We start from the raw sequence: 13903 nt of genomic DNA on the forward strand, positions 1-13903 counted from the left end.
ATCTATTTGGTTACAGAACCCCCCCTTTTATTTTTTTACATAAAACATATTAACCATTCACACTCTAAGAAATACTACCTTTTAAGGCTAATTGTTCACATTTTTGCCTGAGGGAGAGACCGTGTTTTATTCATTTTTGTGTGTGTATGCTCCATGCTAATTTGCATATAGTAGGCTCAATAAAGACTTGCATGTGTAAGATGAAAATGGCCTGTATGGGGTTTGTTGGGATGACATCAACCGCTGATCATGAAGGCTGGGTGGGGTGCTTGTCATGAAGATAAAGATGGACAGGGTCACAGTTGGGATCAGACAGAAAGGGAGGAGTGAAATGGAGTGGGTTCTGAATTCAAAGGGCCTGTTTTTTTATTTTGTTTTGTTTTAAAGATTTTATTTATTTATTTGACAGAGAAAGAGAGAGAGAAAGAGAGCACAAGCAGGAGAAGCAGGAGAGGGAAAGGCAGGGTCCCCACTGAGCAAGGAGCCTGATGTGGGGCTCGATCCCAGGACCCTGGGATCATGACCTGAGCCAAAGGCAGACACTTAACCGACTGAGCCACCCAGGTGCCCACAAAGGGCCTGTTTTTATCCCAAGCAGAAGACCGAAGCTTCTGACACCACTCGTAAAGACTTTTAGTCCATTTTCCTTGATCATTACAACGTCCCTCTTAAATCACCTATATTTTCAAGCTTTTCCAAAACATGTCATGGATGTACCTCCCTTATACTTAATGTTTATTATCAAACTATTCTAGAAATGTCGTTCTTAAAATTTCAGCCAAGCGATTATTTGGAAATGAGAGCTTATTTGGAAAAGCTATCTGAAGGCTACACATCATTGTATTTGGGGCCTCTAAGTAATGCTGTGTTCTCCCAAATTACTACTGTAAGTCTCACAGTACCTTTGATGTGTCGGGACAGTGCTACCAAGCGTTGACATAGAGCAGAACCCCAGAGACGCCCTGCAGATGACTGCAAACAAATGAGGGAGGATCTAATAGTAAACCCAGGCCAAAAGGATCTAACACTCCAGGGGGGTTGTCTGTGGGCCTCAGATATCCAAGGGAAAATTCTATTAGAAAGTCTATTTCATATAGCTCTGAATGGGTGCCTTCAATTGGCTGCTTCATGATGTGTTCCAAGCAAAGGAAATTGAAAATAGAAATCAGCAGTGTCCCCAGTGCCTTCTGTTGGCATCATACATGTTGTGAACAAAATATTACACCACATATCCAACGACAGAGAGCAGTATGCTGGGAAGTATTCCTTTTGACCACATGTCCTTGAAAAACGACATTTAGCTCTCTTAAAGTTCTTATTGGAGGATAAGTTGAATAAGTACCAAAAGGCGGTTTTAAAACTTTACTTTTGCATAACTACAAGAAGCTGGGTAGCACAGGAGTTTTCAAGTTTAGCATAACTTGAGTGGTGAGCATACAGTTGCCCAGTCTCTGTATCTGAATCTCAGAAATACTTATTCTATTATTCCTTTCACGAGGACTTCTACTTTTGTTTCAACTAGAGGTAGAATGGGTCTAAAGGAGATCATTGTATTTATATTATGATACAGATAATTTTCTTCAGTAGTTACCCCAAGTACCAGTGATCACCGCGTGTATACTGTATTTGTTGCTAAAATCATACGCCTTTATTGCTGTTGAGGAATATTACATTCAAATGAATAAAGGGGTGTTCCTTTCCCACATGTCGCTGCATCCACTCTATTACAAAAATCAAGGGCTCTTACCTATTGATACGTCAAGTAATAAATGTGACAGGTACTGGTTCTATTTTCCTTATCCCGTGTTCCTGCACAACTGAAATGTAACATGTTTCTTACTAGTAACAGATGCTGGAAGCCTTCTTTTGAAATTCCTCTGGAGACGCTGTCCTGTTGATTCCATTAGATGTGGGAAGTGGCTTTATGCAGATGTCTGCTTGCAGGGATGTAATGTTGTAATTGCTGTTCTGCTGACCCCTTGCTGAGTGCCATGCTTTTCTCTTGTAGGTGATGTGCCTTCAGGACTTTTTTGGTGACGATGACATTTTTATTGCATGTGGACCGGAGAAGTTCCGTTACCAGGATGATTTCTTGCTAGATGAAAGTGGTAAGGAAAAAAAAAAAGTTCAAAACCAGGGAAAATTTGAGGCAGCTTTCCATAATGAGCCGCACCAGGCCAAGATTATGTCAACCCCAAAGCTACCAAATCAGTTTCAGATCCTCACCCAGCATGTCTTTTCCATATCTCGAATTTCTTTGATTTTCTTTTATATAGAAAACAGATGAAATGATAATTGGAAAGGTTGAATCATTCAGAAGAGTAAATTACCAATGGTTAATTTATAACCACTTAATAACTAAATAGATGTTCTATAGAAAACCATGATGCAGATTTCTACATTTTTAATTCTCTGTTTTTTGCCAACACGTGTAGTTGAGAGATTTGTAATCATAAAATTATTGAGTGTGTTTCTAGGGGGAGCTTTCACGAGCCTCTTCTGGTTCCTAACTGGGAGGGAGAGTGGCCTGGCATTCCTTTTCCTTTAACTACTACAGAATTTGTATGTCATTAGCATCTGTGAGGGACCACAAAGGAGGGTAGTGTCCTTCAATTCAAACTGAAATGTGATTGTTTGTAATAGATGAAGAAGACCGTTGATCAAGAGGGAAAGACATGTCTCACGAAGTGAATATGAAAGGTTGTGACTTCAAGAAAGACTTTTTTTCTGATGCTATAAGTCATTTCAGAATCTTAACAGCATCCCAGGGAAGATTATTGCACTGACAGAAGAGACCTCTCCTTAATCATATTACTTCTAATTTAATTAGGGGAATATCACATATTTATGGACAATTCAGACACTAGATAGTTGGAAATGCTCTTTGAAGTGGTAATGAATTTTCTGCTTAAATGCATGCAAAAACAAATCAGTGAGCTTTTGACTAAGGGGATGGAAAATACTTGAGCACTGACAGGTTAGGGTAAGTGATGTGATGTCGGGGTCCCACTCTCCCACTGCTGATGCACGGTCACATACAGGGCCTACATTAATACATATGGATGCATATCATCTCTATGCATTTAAACCTAGTATGATTATTTCATCATTTAAAAATGACTTAGGGTGTGTGGGGAGGGATAGGAATAAGAGGTTGCCCCCGATTGTGAAAATTTCAAATGCCCAATGAAAGTACATATATGATATAATATGTTAGATAGATAGATAGGTAATCTGATAGAAGTGTCATTTGAAGAGATTTAAGTTATTTTGGTTCAAAGAACTTAACTGGAAGGTATCTCTTTCTCTCTAAATAAGTTTTCTCTAAATACATTCCATCTTTATCTCTGGTTGATAATGCCCTTTGGGGGCAAAGATTTATGTAAATACACCGGGCACGGGGAGCCCTCAGGGAGGGCTCTTCCCAACCCACCCCTTCCTTCTGCAGGATGAGACAGCCTTGCCGTTGTGTCAAACAAAAGAATGTTAGGAGTCAGGAGGGAACCCACAGCACAGTTTTGAGAAAAATAAGCTGCCTTGACTTTCAATTTAAAGAAAATAGCTGCTTCTGATAGAATAGTCTGAAAGAACAGATGCATTCTGAAGGTTTCATTTGTTGCTTTGATAGAAAACAACCTGTCAAATTCCAACTGGAATACAGTTCAGTTTCAAATCAGCACTATTGACCTGGGGCTGCCAAAGCCTCTATCCAGCCTCCAGGTAGACTTGGGGCCTCTCCCCAACCTAGCCCCCCCCCCCCCCCCCCACCGTGAGACCTCTGGGCTGGGCTTTCCCTTCCCTACACTCTGCTCTCACACTAGACACAGCAGCCTGTCCTATTCCCTGGCGACAGCAGGCAGACAGGCTTTCTAGAAAGTACAACAGAAAAAAATACCAGAAAATCCATTGTGATTTCCCTTTAGAATTTTCCTCATTAAAAAAAATACAGGCAGATAGACAGACAGACAGATTGATATCTACATATATGCATAACGGTGCACACACGTGCATCAGAACACCTTGCCCATCACATATAGTTTGGCACTTGGAAAGACCACTTCAAACTATTTCAGTGGGAAAGTGAGAACTTCACGTTCTTAGCCCTGATGAATATATCCTAACCGTTTCTTGGTGTGAAATCCATTTGCTGAGTAACAGTGTCCTCCCCCATCCTGAGAGAAACACGTGGATTGGGGGAAGGGGGTAGAAAAAGAATCTAAATTGAGATTTTACTTCCTTGGATGAACTTACTCTGAGACTAAATTCACACATTGACAACTGCAATTTCCCTGTTGCTTGTACAGCATGTTCTAGTGCTAATGTATTAAAATTTGAATCTTTTTTTAAGTGCTCTGAGATGATTTATCCCAGCTTATCTGTACTTGCTAAATGGTATTTGCACATTGAGACTTCATTTGGCCTGTTCCATAGTAGCTTCCTAAAAGGAGTAACAGCGGGGGGTTCAGACATCTTCAGAATTAATACTCGAGCAGGGCTGTGCTTGATTTAATGGCATCAAGAAGTGGCCTTTTGCCACAAGACAGCACTTTTATTCTATCTTTTAAAATTAACCCAGCTCCCGGTATGCTCAGGATTAGCAATAATACATCCCTCTAATTACTGCTGGGAAAGCTCCCGGGGTCTTTCCAATGAGGAATTCTGCCATTATTGACTTATATTTCATGGGCTACATTAGAGCTAGATCAATATTAGAAACTGTGAGGGAGCATTCTTCCTCCCCTAAATTTTCACATGGGAAGAAAAACCAAAAAAAAAAAGCCTTCCTTTTTCCATCTTAAAATGTAACTCATTTTAGCAATATCGTCATCAATCAGTGGAGTCTTAGCACCTTCGAAAAATGGTGGATACAGCACTATATATAGAGACAGACAGGCCAACAGCTCCTTCCCCTGCATGGGCTGCTGTCTCATTTAGAGGATGAAGCATAGGCAAGGAAAATGCCAACTTGGAGACAGGAAGCTTAACATAGTTTTGCTTATATATTGATGATAAACTGACGAATTTGTGATTTTTGTTGCCATTAAAAAGTGACAGGATTTTGTTGAGAAATGCCCACCTCGCACCTGGTTGGGGGGTCAGGGGGACAGTTAACCCCTTGGTGATGAGCCTGCCACAGGATATTACCTTCTGTCTGCCCCCCAGCCTCAAGCCAACACCCCCAAACTTGCTTGGCCAGTTTATTCACCCATGTACCTCACCCCTGCTGGGCCCGCCACATGCTCAGGAATCTAAGTATATCTCTCACTCTCTCTTTTTACCAATTCCTGAGTGCTCTTGATTCTGATGTAATAGGCATTACTTCAAACTTACACATTTTTGCATAGGTGTTGTATGAATTTCCTAAGGCTGCTGTAAGAAAGCACCATGAATTGGGTGGCTTCCAACAACAGAAATTGATTCTCTAATAGTTCTGGAGGCCAAAAGTCCAAACTCAAGGTATAGGGAAAATCTGGGCTCCCTCTGAAGGCTCTGGGTAAGAATCCTTCTCAGCTATAATCCTAGTTCCTGGGGGTTGTTGGCAGTCCTTGGAATCCCTTGGCTAGTACCGCGCCATTACTCTAGTCTCTGCCTCCAACCTCACGGGGACTACTTCTCTATGTGTCCAAATTTCCCTGTTCTTAAAAGGACACCAGTTATTGGATTAAGGTCCACCCTAACCCAGTATGACTCCATTTTAACGTGGTTACATCCGCAAAGACCCTATTTCCAAATGAGGTCACATTCACAGGTACCAGGGTTAGGAGTTCAATATATCTTTTGTGGGACACAGTTCAACACACAAAAAGATGTTTGAGGTTGTCTGGATTTTATTTGAACTTGAGTTACAAGTAAACCCATTTTTATTTGTTTGTTTTGACCCGTCTTTCAATTTGAGCAGTGATAGCTTTGTACTGATCAGTAGAATGAATAGACAAGACTGCTGTGAGAAGACTGTCCCCTCTGCTGGCCTTTCGTAGGGTCGGGTCACTCACCGGATGGGTCGGAAGAGTACCCTGAGATGGTATGAGCAATGCCTTGGTCAGCAGCGCATTTGACAGAACCTCTCTTGAAATACTTCTGAATAAGATAAAAATATAATGTCTGAAGGACATAGGTGGTTGTGTTTTTACTTGATAGAACTGTCCTGTCCAAGGGGCACCGATTTATAGATTGATGGCACTGTGTTGGAGGAGATCGCTATTAGAATTGGCCCATGAGGTCCCTGAAGGGAGGGAGTGTTTGTGCGCTGGGAGTCATGCCAATAGGGTTCTTCCTTGGATTCTGTATAGTTTAGTGTGGCTAGAACTGGCTTGAGAACGCAGTTGGTGTGTGGATGAAATTATCTGGTAGGAAAACAAGGATCCACAAGGATTTTAGCAGAATGGATTATATCCACGAGGATAAAATTGAATTGGTATTAACAACAAGTAGTGCTTTAGGTTTTTGTTTTTAAGAAATCCAGTTTTACCAGCTTAGTCAGGAGTAATGTAGTTTTAACAGTAGAACATGTGAACATTTTAGTTGACTGAAGGCTTCTTGTGAGATGTGGCTCATTTGCTGTCTGGATAGTAAACATGTCATGTGTGATAAAACCTTTCAGCCTCTCTGACTGAACATGGCAAATGTTGACTGAAGCAGAAAGTTAAAATGAAAAATGTTCTTCAAAATTCACAAAATTACTGTAGAAGCCTAGGAAGTATAGTGTAGAAGAATAGACAAAACTTAAATAATTGGGCTTTCACATGATTTTTGTAAGTTGGTAGCATTCATACTTTCGAAGTCATGAAAGTTTAAAAGTGCCCTAAGACTTTCGGGATACCGTGTGTGTGTGTGTCCATGTGTGTGCATAAGGTCCTGTTTCTGGGGAATGCCAATCCAGCTTCTCCCTGCACTAGACATGCCTGTCTGGAGTGCAGTGTTTTTTCTGGGTATGTAATTCTAGTAGGAACATTTCCTTGGCTTCTCTTACGGACCCCCTGGTGTTGGGTTCCCAGAATCCATTTGGTAAACATTTCTAGAAATACTCCATCATGACCACGTTCCAGGGACCCATGTCCTGAATGAGATGAAAACGAAGTTGCATTAGGCACCATTTACCAAGCAATGATCCCTGAGTGTTTTTCCCAACTCTGGGTAGTAAGAAAATGGGGTTAGAACCTAGAATAGTAGAAACAGTATGGGGTTAGGATTAGAAGGCCGGTGTAGTCCAAGCTCTGTGTCCTACTTGCTGTGTGGTCTTTGTATCTCCAGGCCTGCTTCCTATTCTGTGAAACATCTTTTTTTTTTCCTGGGTTGTAATGGACCTCAAATGAGACAATAAATGTCAAAGCACATTCAAAACTGTGTTCCTTATTACTTAGTGAATGATGTCAGTGAATGACATCTCAGCTGAAATATCCCTCCTAGTGGAACTGCAACTGGACTCAGCCACATAGATTCATTTGCAGGGCTTAATTGGAGGCAGATGTCACCAAGATTTGGTTTGGGTGCTCTTTAGAACCAAAAAGCAATTATCTATGGCTTTCTTCCCACCCTCAACTTTTATTCCTGTGGTAGAGGTAAGCGGGAATTAAGGGACCTTTGAAAATACCCACTCTTCTCTGGAGGGAATCTCTGGAAGATTAAATCGACCACATTTAGAACCAGTCAGACTTTTCAAATGGACCACATTCAGGGGTCCCAGCTGTATGTCCGCATGGATTTGGGGCAAAGGGATTTTTGATGGCCCGCCGCCCTGTCCTGGGGCTAGTGATGCTGGGAGACCAGGCCTCCTCACACAGTGGGTTTTGAGCTACCGCTAACAAAATTCATTTGTTCTTTCATGTATCCATTCATTTATTCAATAGGCTAAGCTAACTTAACATGTGCCAGGGAGTATGGTAGTCACAACTAACTGTCAGCCTTAACACTTACATGAAATAGGACCCATCGTGTGACTTTTAATATTGCGTATGTCTAAAGATGTCAAAGGATCTCTGGTACTGAACTTTGACTCTAAATATTACTTGGTGCTTATTGCTGTAGTGTATTTTATTCCTTTGGAAAAATATTGTGGGAAATGACTAACGGGGTCACAACAGACTGACTTCTCTTTATAGATTTAAATTTTAATCAGATTAAAGACCAGTTTAAATTGAATCTGTGGGCAGATTTCTTTGAGGTGTGTAGTACTTCATGCTGGAATATTTTATTGTTCCAATAAATGTTAATTCTAGGAATGTATAGTTCTTATTTAAAAAAAATAAAAACCCGATAGCTGTCTTGTTGAATAATTGCCAAGTTTCTGTGACATTTCATTGTCGCGCAGAAAATCTGGTATAATCTTGACTGCATTGATTTATAGAATACAGCGCGATGCTTAAAGTAGAGGGCTTTAAGGTTTTTGTTTGTTTTGAGTTCCAGAGAGCACATTGGTAACGTGCTTTGCTCTTGTCAGCAAGTTCCCATTCGCCTCTTAGCAGTGGTAAAGCCAGAGGGGTTCTGAGACTTTCTCCACCATAGCTACACTTCAGCTTATGCATAAATATAAAGTTCCCCAGAACATAGTGATATTTTCAAATTTCATAGTTGCCAAGCTACGGAGACCTATAGAGTATTATCCTTTGGAGACAAGCTCTAACTCCAGTACAAGCTAGTTCCTTTGCTACAAATAGATGATTTTCTACTTAGGAAATCAAGACATTGTATAACACACGCAGTCTTCCCTTTACACTTTCTATTCTGTTCCGCACGGGCTTCTTTTTTTTTTTTTTGTATTCAGTCACAATGACACCTGAACTGTTGACGGTGGAAATACCCTACACATATAACATTGGTAATGAGTGCCACACAGTAGGAGTCTTGGAGGCCATCAGCCCACTGCCCTGCCCAGTGCAGAAATCTCCCACACAGCATTGCGACAGCTGCTCGTCCATCCCCAGCTAGAACCCTCTGTCTTGCAGCTTACAACTATGTAAGAAGGCCAATCCCACTGTCCACCGGTGCTGATTTTTTTTATAAGTTCTTTCTTATTTTGGGCCCCTATTAATCTCTCTCTAGCTTGTACACAGAGGTCCTGATTCTGCCCTGTGGGGTAAGAAATACAGCCCATTGCCTTCATTTGCAGAAGATGAGCTGGTGTTGTAGACCACCAGGTTGATCAAAGTCATTCACTATGAACTGTTTTATTTGCCTTTCCTCCTAAACCAAAATATCTCTGTATATTCCTCCCTCCTTCTCTCATGTTTCATAGGAAGAAGAGCCTCTTGTTCTTTCTAAAGGCAAATGCAATGTTCTTGATTTTGGCTTCTCTCTTCTTTGTGACCTCATCTATCAGGGTTCCTTTCCTATTCTTCTTGGGAATTTGTTATTTTACCCTATCTTCGCTGTCTCTTTCTTCTCAACCTGCAGTCATGACTAAATTTCTCCTCTCCTCAAAGGGCCTTCAGTCATCTCTATCATCTAATCAAACCATAGTGCCCTTTCTCTGCCAAACAGCTTTAAAAGGCAAAATTACTAAAAAAAAAAAAAAAAAAAAAAGCAAAATTACTTTCCTTGAGGCCTCCATGTCTTCATCCTGACTCACTTTTTATACCCTTGGGTAATCAGTACATTGAAAACAGGAGAATTATGGGGAATCTTTTTTTCATTTAAAAATTGTCTTCCACTAGCCTTTTAAAGTTATGTAGTGGTAGAAGTTCTTCTTTTGCCACTGTATGGACACTTAGGCACAAATCTCAAGACTTTTCTCTTCCCTCCTAAGGTAGTAAAAAGTATTATGGACTCTTCTGCTACAAATCACCATCTCAATCCAGAAATAAAAATATCTAGCCCCAGGCAATAGTCATTCAAAATTGGAATTCTTTTTCCGTACCCACTGAGGGCCCAATGTAGTGAGTCCCTTCTCTGAAGGAAAAAGGTAAGGTTCTCCTTTTTCACTTACCTCCTCCCTGTTGTTTTTGATCCTTTCAGGGTTGGAATAGAGAAGAGTGGAGAGAAAGGGGGGGATGAGAAAGGGGAGGTGGGGAGTCTCTACATGACAGCACTGTTGTAAGATGGCTTCAGGCTGTCTGGGCCTGCAGATGTTATATTAAGCCAACTTCTCTTATGGATGTTCTTCAGGGACTCTCACTGGGAACATTCCACTCTTCTTTGATGTGGTCAGTTCAGTTTCTTCCAGTTTTGGGTGTTTCTCTGTTAGTCCTTGTTTTCCAAAGCTCTCCCTGTTGACCTCAGATGATCCTCTTGGGAAGAATTTAAATTAGCTCCATGTCAGCTCACACCCTCAGATCCATCAACACACTCACATGTCCTTTCTCCCGACAACAGGCTACCCCATGCAACCAAGCCTCCTTTACTCTGCTGCCAGTGGTTCTCCAGTGAAAGCCAAACACTCAACCACCAGTGTGTTATTCCCCTCCATCTGCAGATGACACTGACCCGTCTCTTCAGATCTCCCAGTGAAGCCCTAACTGAGAGGAAGAGAAGTATCTCCCCTCTTTTTTAGCACAACTCTCTGAAGAAGGCCGTCTCACAAATCCCTTTTCTCTCTGATAATGTTATGCCTTTTATACCTTTGAAATGGGTAAGAAAACTAAGGCATGTAATTTGTTCAGATCTACTTTGAAATTTCTAGAAGGTGATCAACCTCGCAATTTACTTTGGTATCTGATACACATCCCCTTGCAGTCTGGACGAAAATTCCATTTTGAATCCTGTGACATTTGTGACTGCCTTCCACTCCTACCACATAGGTAATAGTTCCATAAACAAGGATAACCTTCAAATCACTATATCCGATGCTCTTTTTTTCTCCTTTTCCTCCCCAACTTCTTTGTGGCATTTGAGACTTTTGAGGCTTCCCTCCTTGAAATTCTCCTCTCTTGTCCTTTGTGGGGTTTTGCTGTTCTGGTCTTCTGCCTCCCTTCATGACTGCTCCTGAGCTCCTTTCAGTTTTGTTCTTCCATGTATCCCTTAATAATTGTTCCTGAAGATTCATTCCTCAACCCCTTTTTCTACTTAATTACTTTCAATTCTTAGCCAAGTTCATCTACCTTAATGGTTTCAGCAATGATGGTTATGGTAGACAGTGACGGTGACAAATGGCAACCAGATGGTATGCAATAAGCAAAGTCTTTGAAGTATGTATAATTTTCCCAATTTTACAATTAAGGAAATTAAAGCTTTGATGATAAATAATTTGTCCAAGGCCACACAGCTAGTTAGTGTTGAAGGCAGAGTTCAAACCCAAGTTTGTTTATGTTTGACAATATACTCTTACGCTCTAAGTACACCTCCTCTCACATCTCCATCTCTAACCCTGACTCCTCTCAGGCGCTCCAGAACCATCTTTCCAACTTGCTAGTGTGAATTTCCGTATGGGTTATTCCACAGCCACTTGAAATTCAGCATATCCCACAAGTGAACTCATCATCTCCTGAGTCAGTTTTATCCCTCCTTCCTGTATTCGTTCCTGTATTCGTTCATGGCATCAGCATTCTCCTTAACACCAACGTTGCAACACATGGAGGTGTCTTTTACTTCCCCTCACCTTTACTCCTCATATCCCACATTTTGTTGCCTGCTTTCAGTGCCACCACCATTATTTAAGTCAGTTCCTCATAATCTCTTGCTTAGACTCTTACAGTGATGCTTTAACTTGCTTTCCTGGCTTCGGCTGTTAATTGTTCCACACGTTTGTACACAGGGTGATTCTCCTATACTCACCTGAATAGCTGTCAACCACCCAGAGACTCCTTTGCATGTCGTTCTAGGACAGTTGTAATTCAGCATTGTATTCTTCCAGACTTATCACTGCTTTATTCCTCTTCTGCCCTCCAGCCACAGTATTGTTTGCAGGTCTCCCAAAACCATTTATTTTTGGTATCTCCGTCTCTGCTCATACTGTCCCATCAACCTGGAATGCTCTTCTTCCTTTTCCCCATCACCACCCGGCAAACTCCCTTTTGCCCTTTGAAGTTCAGTTCAAAAGTTGCCTTCCCCCATCTTGTTGGTCTCCAAAAATTACTGATTTCTCATTCTTTTTACAGATAGTTATCTCATTTAATCCTCAGAAAAACTCTGCGGTGTTGCTTTGTAAATAAAGAACACCAAGTTAAGATGAGTTAAGAAACTGCTGAAGATCTCATACCCAGTGGGTAACAGGGTTGGGATGAAAACTGGAAATCCCAGACTCTTTGCTTTCCTCTTACTTAATTGTTAGTGCCTTGAAGCTGGTCCTCTGTATCATTAATCTCTCTATCCCACAGTCCCTATCACAGTGCTCTGAATCTAGTAAAAGCCCAAGAGATGTTAGCTGAGTCAGTGGATGCAGAAGGGATCTACTCCACCTGTCAACCTTGTAGACGTTTGAGGACTGAGCCTCGACATTTGCCCAGAGCTGGTTTTTCCAGATTTGTTAGGAAAGTTCCTTCAACTGTTGCTCTTAAGATCACCCTCCTCTCCTGATTACTTTTCTCTGAATACTTTCCGGTCAGCAACACCCTCCTCAAAATAAACCCAGAACTGAATGCAGTACTCCTTGAAGGCTTCCGATAGCATAGAGAATATAAATTTATTTAATAGAGGCATCGAACTTGTTCAAATGCGCAGAAGTGTGATTATGCCTTCTGTAAGCACCAGCCAAGCAATGCGGGCTCATGGTTAGCTTGCAGTCAGCTGAACTCTCTGGGGCTTTCTAATGTGATGTCAAGCCAGTTTCTACTTGTTTAAATGCATAGCTAAACCTCCATCCAGTACTTTAATTGTATTCATGCCAGAGAGCACCTTATTAATTTTAGTCATTAATTCTGGCCATTAAAGGGCCTTAAGCATCCAAATTCTGCCTGAGGACAAATAACAGTAGAGGACAGAGTTGAAATCAGGTCTCTCTGATTTCCAGGTCCTTGCTCTTCCCTACTAAGTTATGCTGCTAGGGACCTCTCTAGATAAAGACCAGTAGCACTGCTGCCTGAAAGCTCTCAGGCAAGAAGAAAAGAAATGAAAAGCTATAATAACCTTTCTGTGTGTCCTCAGGGACAATGGCAGGGCAGCCTCAGGCCCAATGGCCAGCTTTGGCTGGGCCATTCTCTTCCTGCACCAGGTAGCAGTCCCATAGAGGACAATAGGTTCTTCTGTCCCCTGCACTGACCTGCACACTCCCCCCACCCCCCAGTACAGGAGAGTACAGATAGGACTTTCCTCCTAGTGTGCATCCATGGGCCCTATGGACCGAGGTTTTTGTGCCGGTTTGAAATCTGCCAATTCAATTCCCCATAGCAAGCCCATGTGAAGAGCCTACTGTGTGTCAGGCATTCCTGGGGTTTAAACAAAGAAGTTCTGGAAAGCTAAATTATCTCCTTAGGAAAAGCAGATGAAGTGAACATTATTGTGGAAAAAGACTTGATGTGAAGGTAATTCTAAAATCTAGCTCCAAGCTTGAGTAATAATTTGATATGTGTGTGGATATAGGTTGTCTCTCTAGATTTTCATTATTGTAAATGTTCTGAGTAGCTGGAATATAATAAGATACTGATGTTTATGACTCTCTGCTGCCTAAAACTAGATTTTCTTTCATGATAGCTCTGGAAAAGAAACAAATGGATAAAGCTTTTAGTAAAAAAAAATGATCATGCGGGTGACTTATCTTCATGTTTTAATAGGCAGAATCACTGTGAAATCATGAATCCAACTTTTCTTGGGGCCCTAAAACCGATCTGAATAAGAATTTGTCTAAATTCATACGAATCTTAATCAAATAATCAGAACAAAGCCAAAGAAAAGCAGCGGCCTTGTCAAGAAGTGCCAGGGATGGAATTGAAAGAGCCACACCTGTAAGCTCAGGGGAGGGAAGTGAGTAAAGGCAAACCATTGTCAGGAGGTCAGGGTGAAAACTGGCACCGTCTTGATCAAAGACAACATCAAG

At 41.4% G+C, this 13903-nt stretch overlaps 1 protein-coding gene across 8 annotated transcripts in view; it reads left to right on the forward strand.

Annotated features, from left to right (window-relative positions):
• The window catches only part of DCLK1 (doublecortin like kinase 1), a 351394-nt gene that overhangs the window by 180550 nt on the left and 156941 nt on the right, over nucleotides 1–13903 (forward strand). For all 8 annotated transcript variants that reach the window (XR_010410031.1, XM_064586190.1, XM_064586188.1 and 5 more), the window contains exon 4: nucleotides 2009–2108. Coding sequence is in view for 7 of the 8 variants with exons in the window: in XM_064586190.1 (XP_064442260.1) it covers nucleotides 2009–2108 (100 nt within the window). In the remaining variant the exon portion in view is untranslated. The remainder of the gene's footprint in view (nucleotides 1–2008; nucleotides 2109–13903) is intronic.

Source organism: Mirounga angustirostris, unplaced genomic scaffold, assembly GCF_029215605.1.
Source record: "Mirounga angustirostris isolate CCGP_5_RB_7025 unplaced genomic scaffold, mMirAng1.0.hap1 SCAF_3, whole genome shotgun sequence".
In the NCBI taxonomy this organism is placed as follows: Eukaryota; Metazoa; Chordata; class Mammalia; order Carnivora; family Phocidae; genus Mirounga; species Mirounga angustirostris.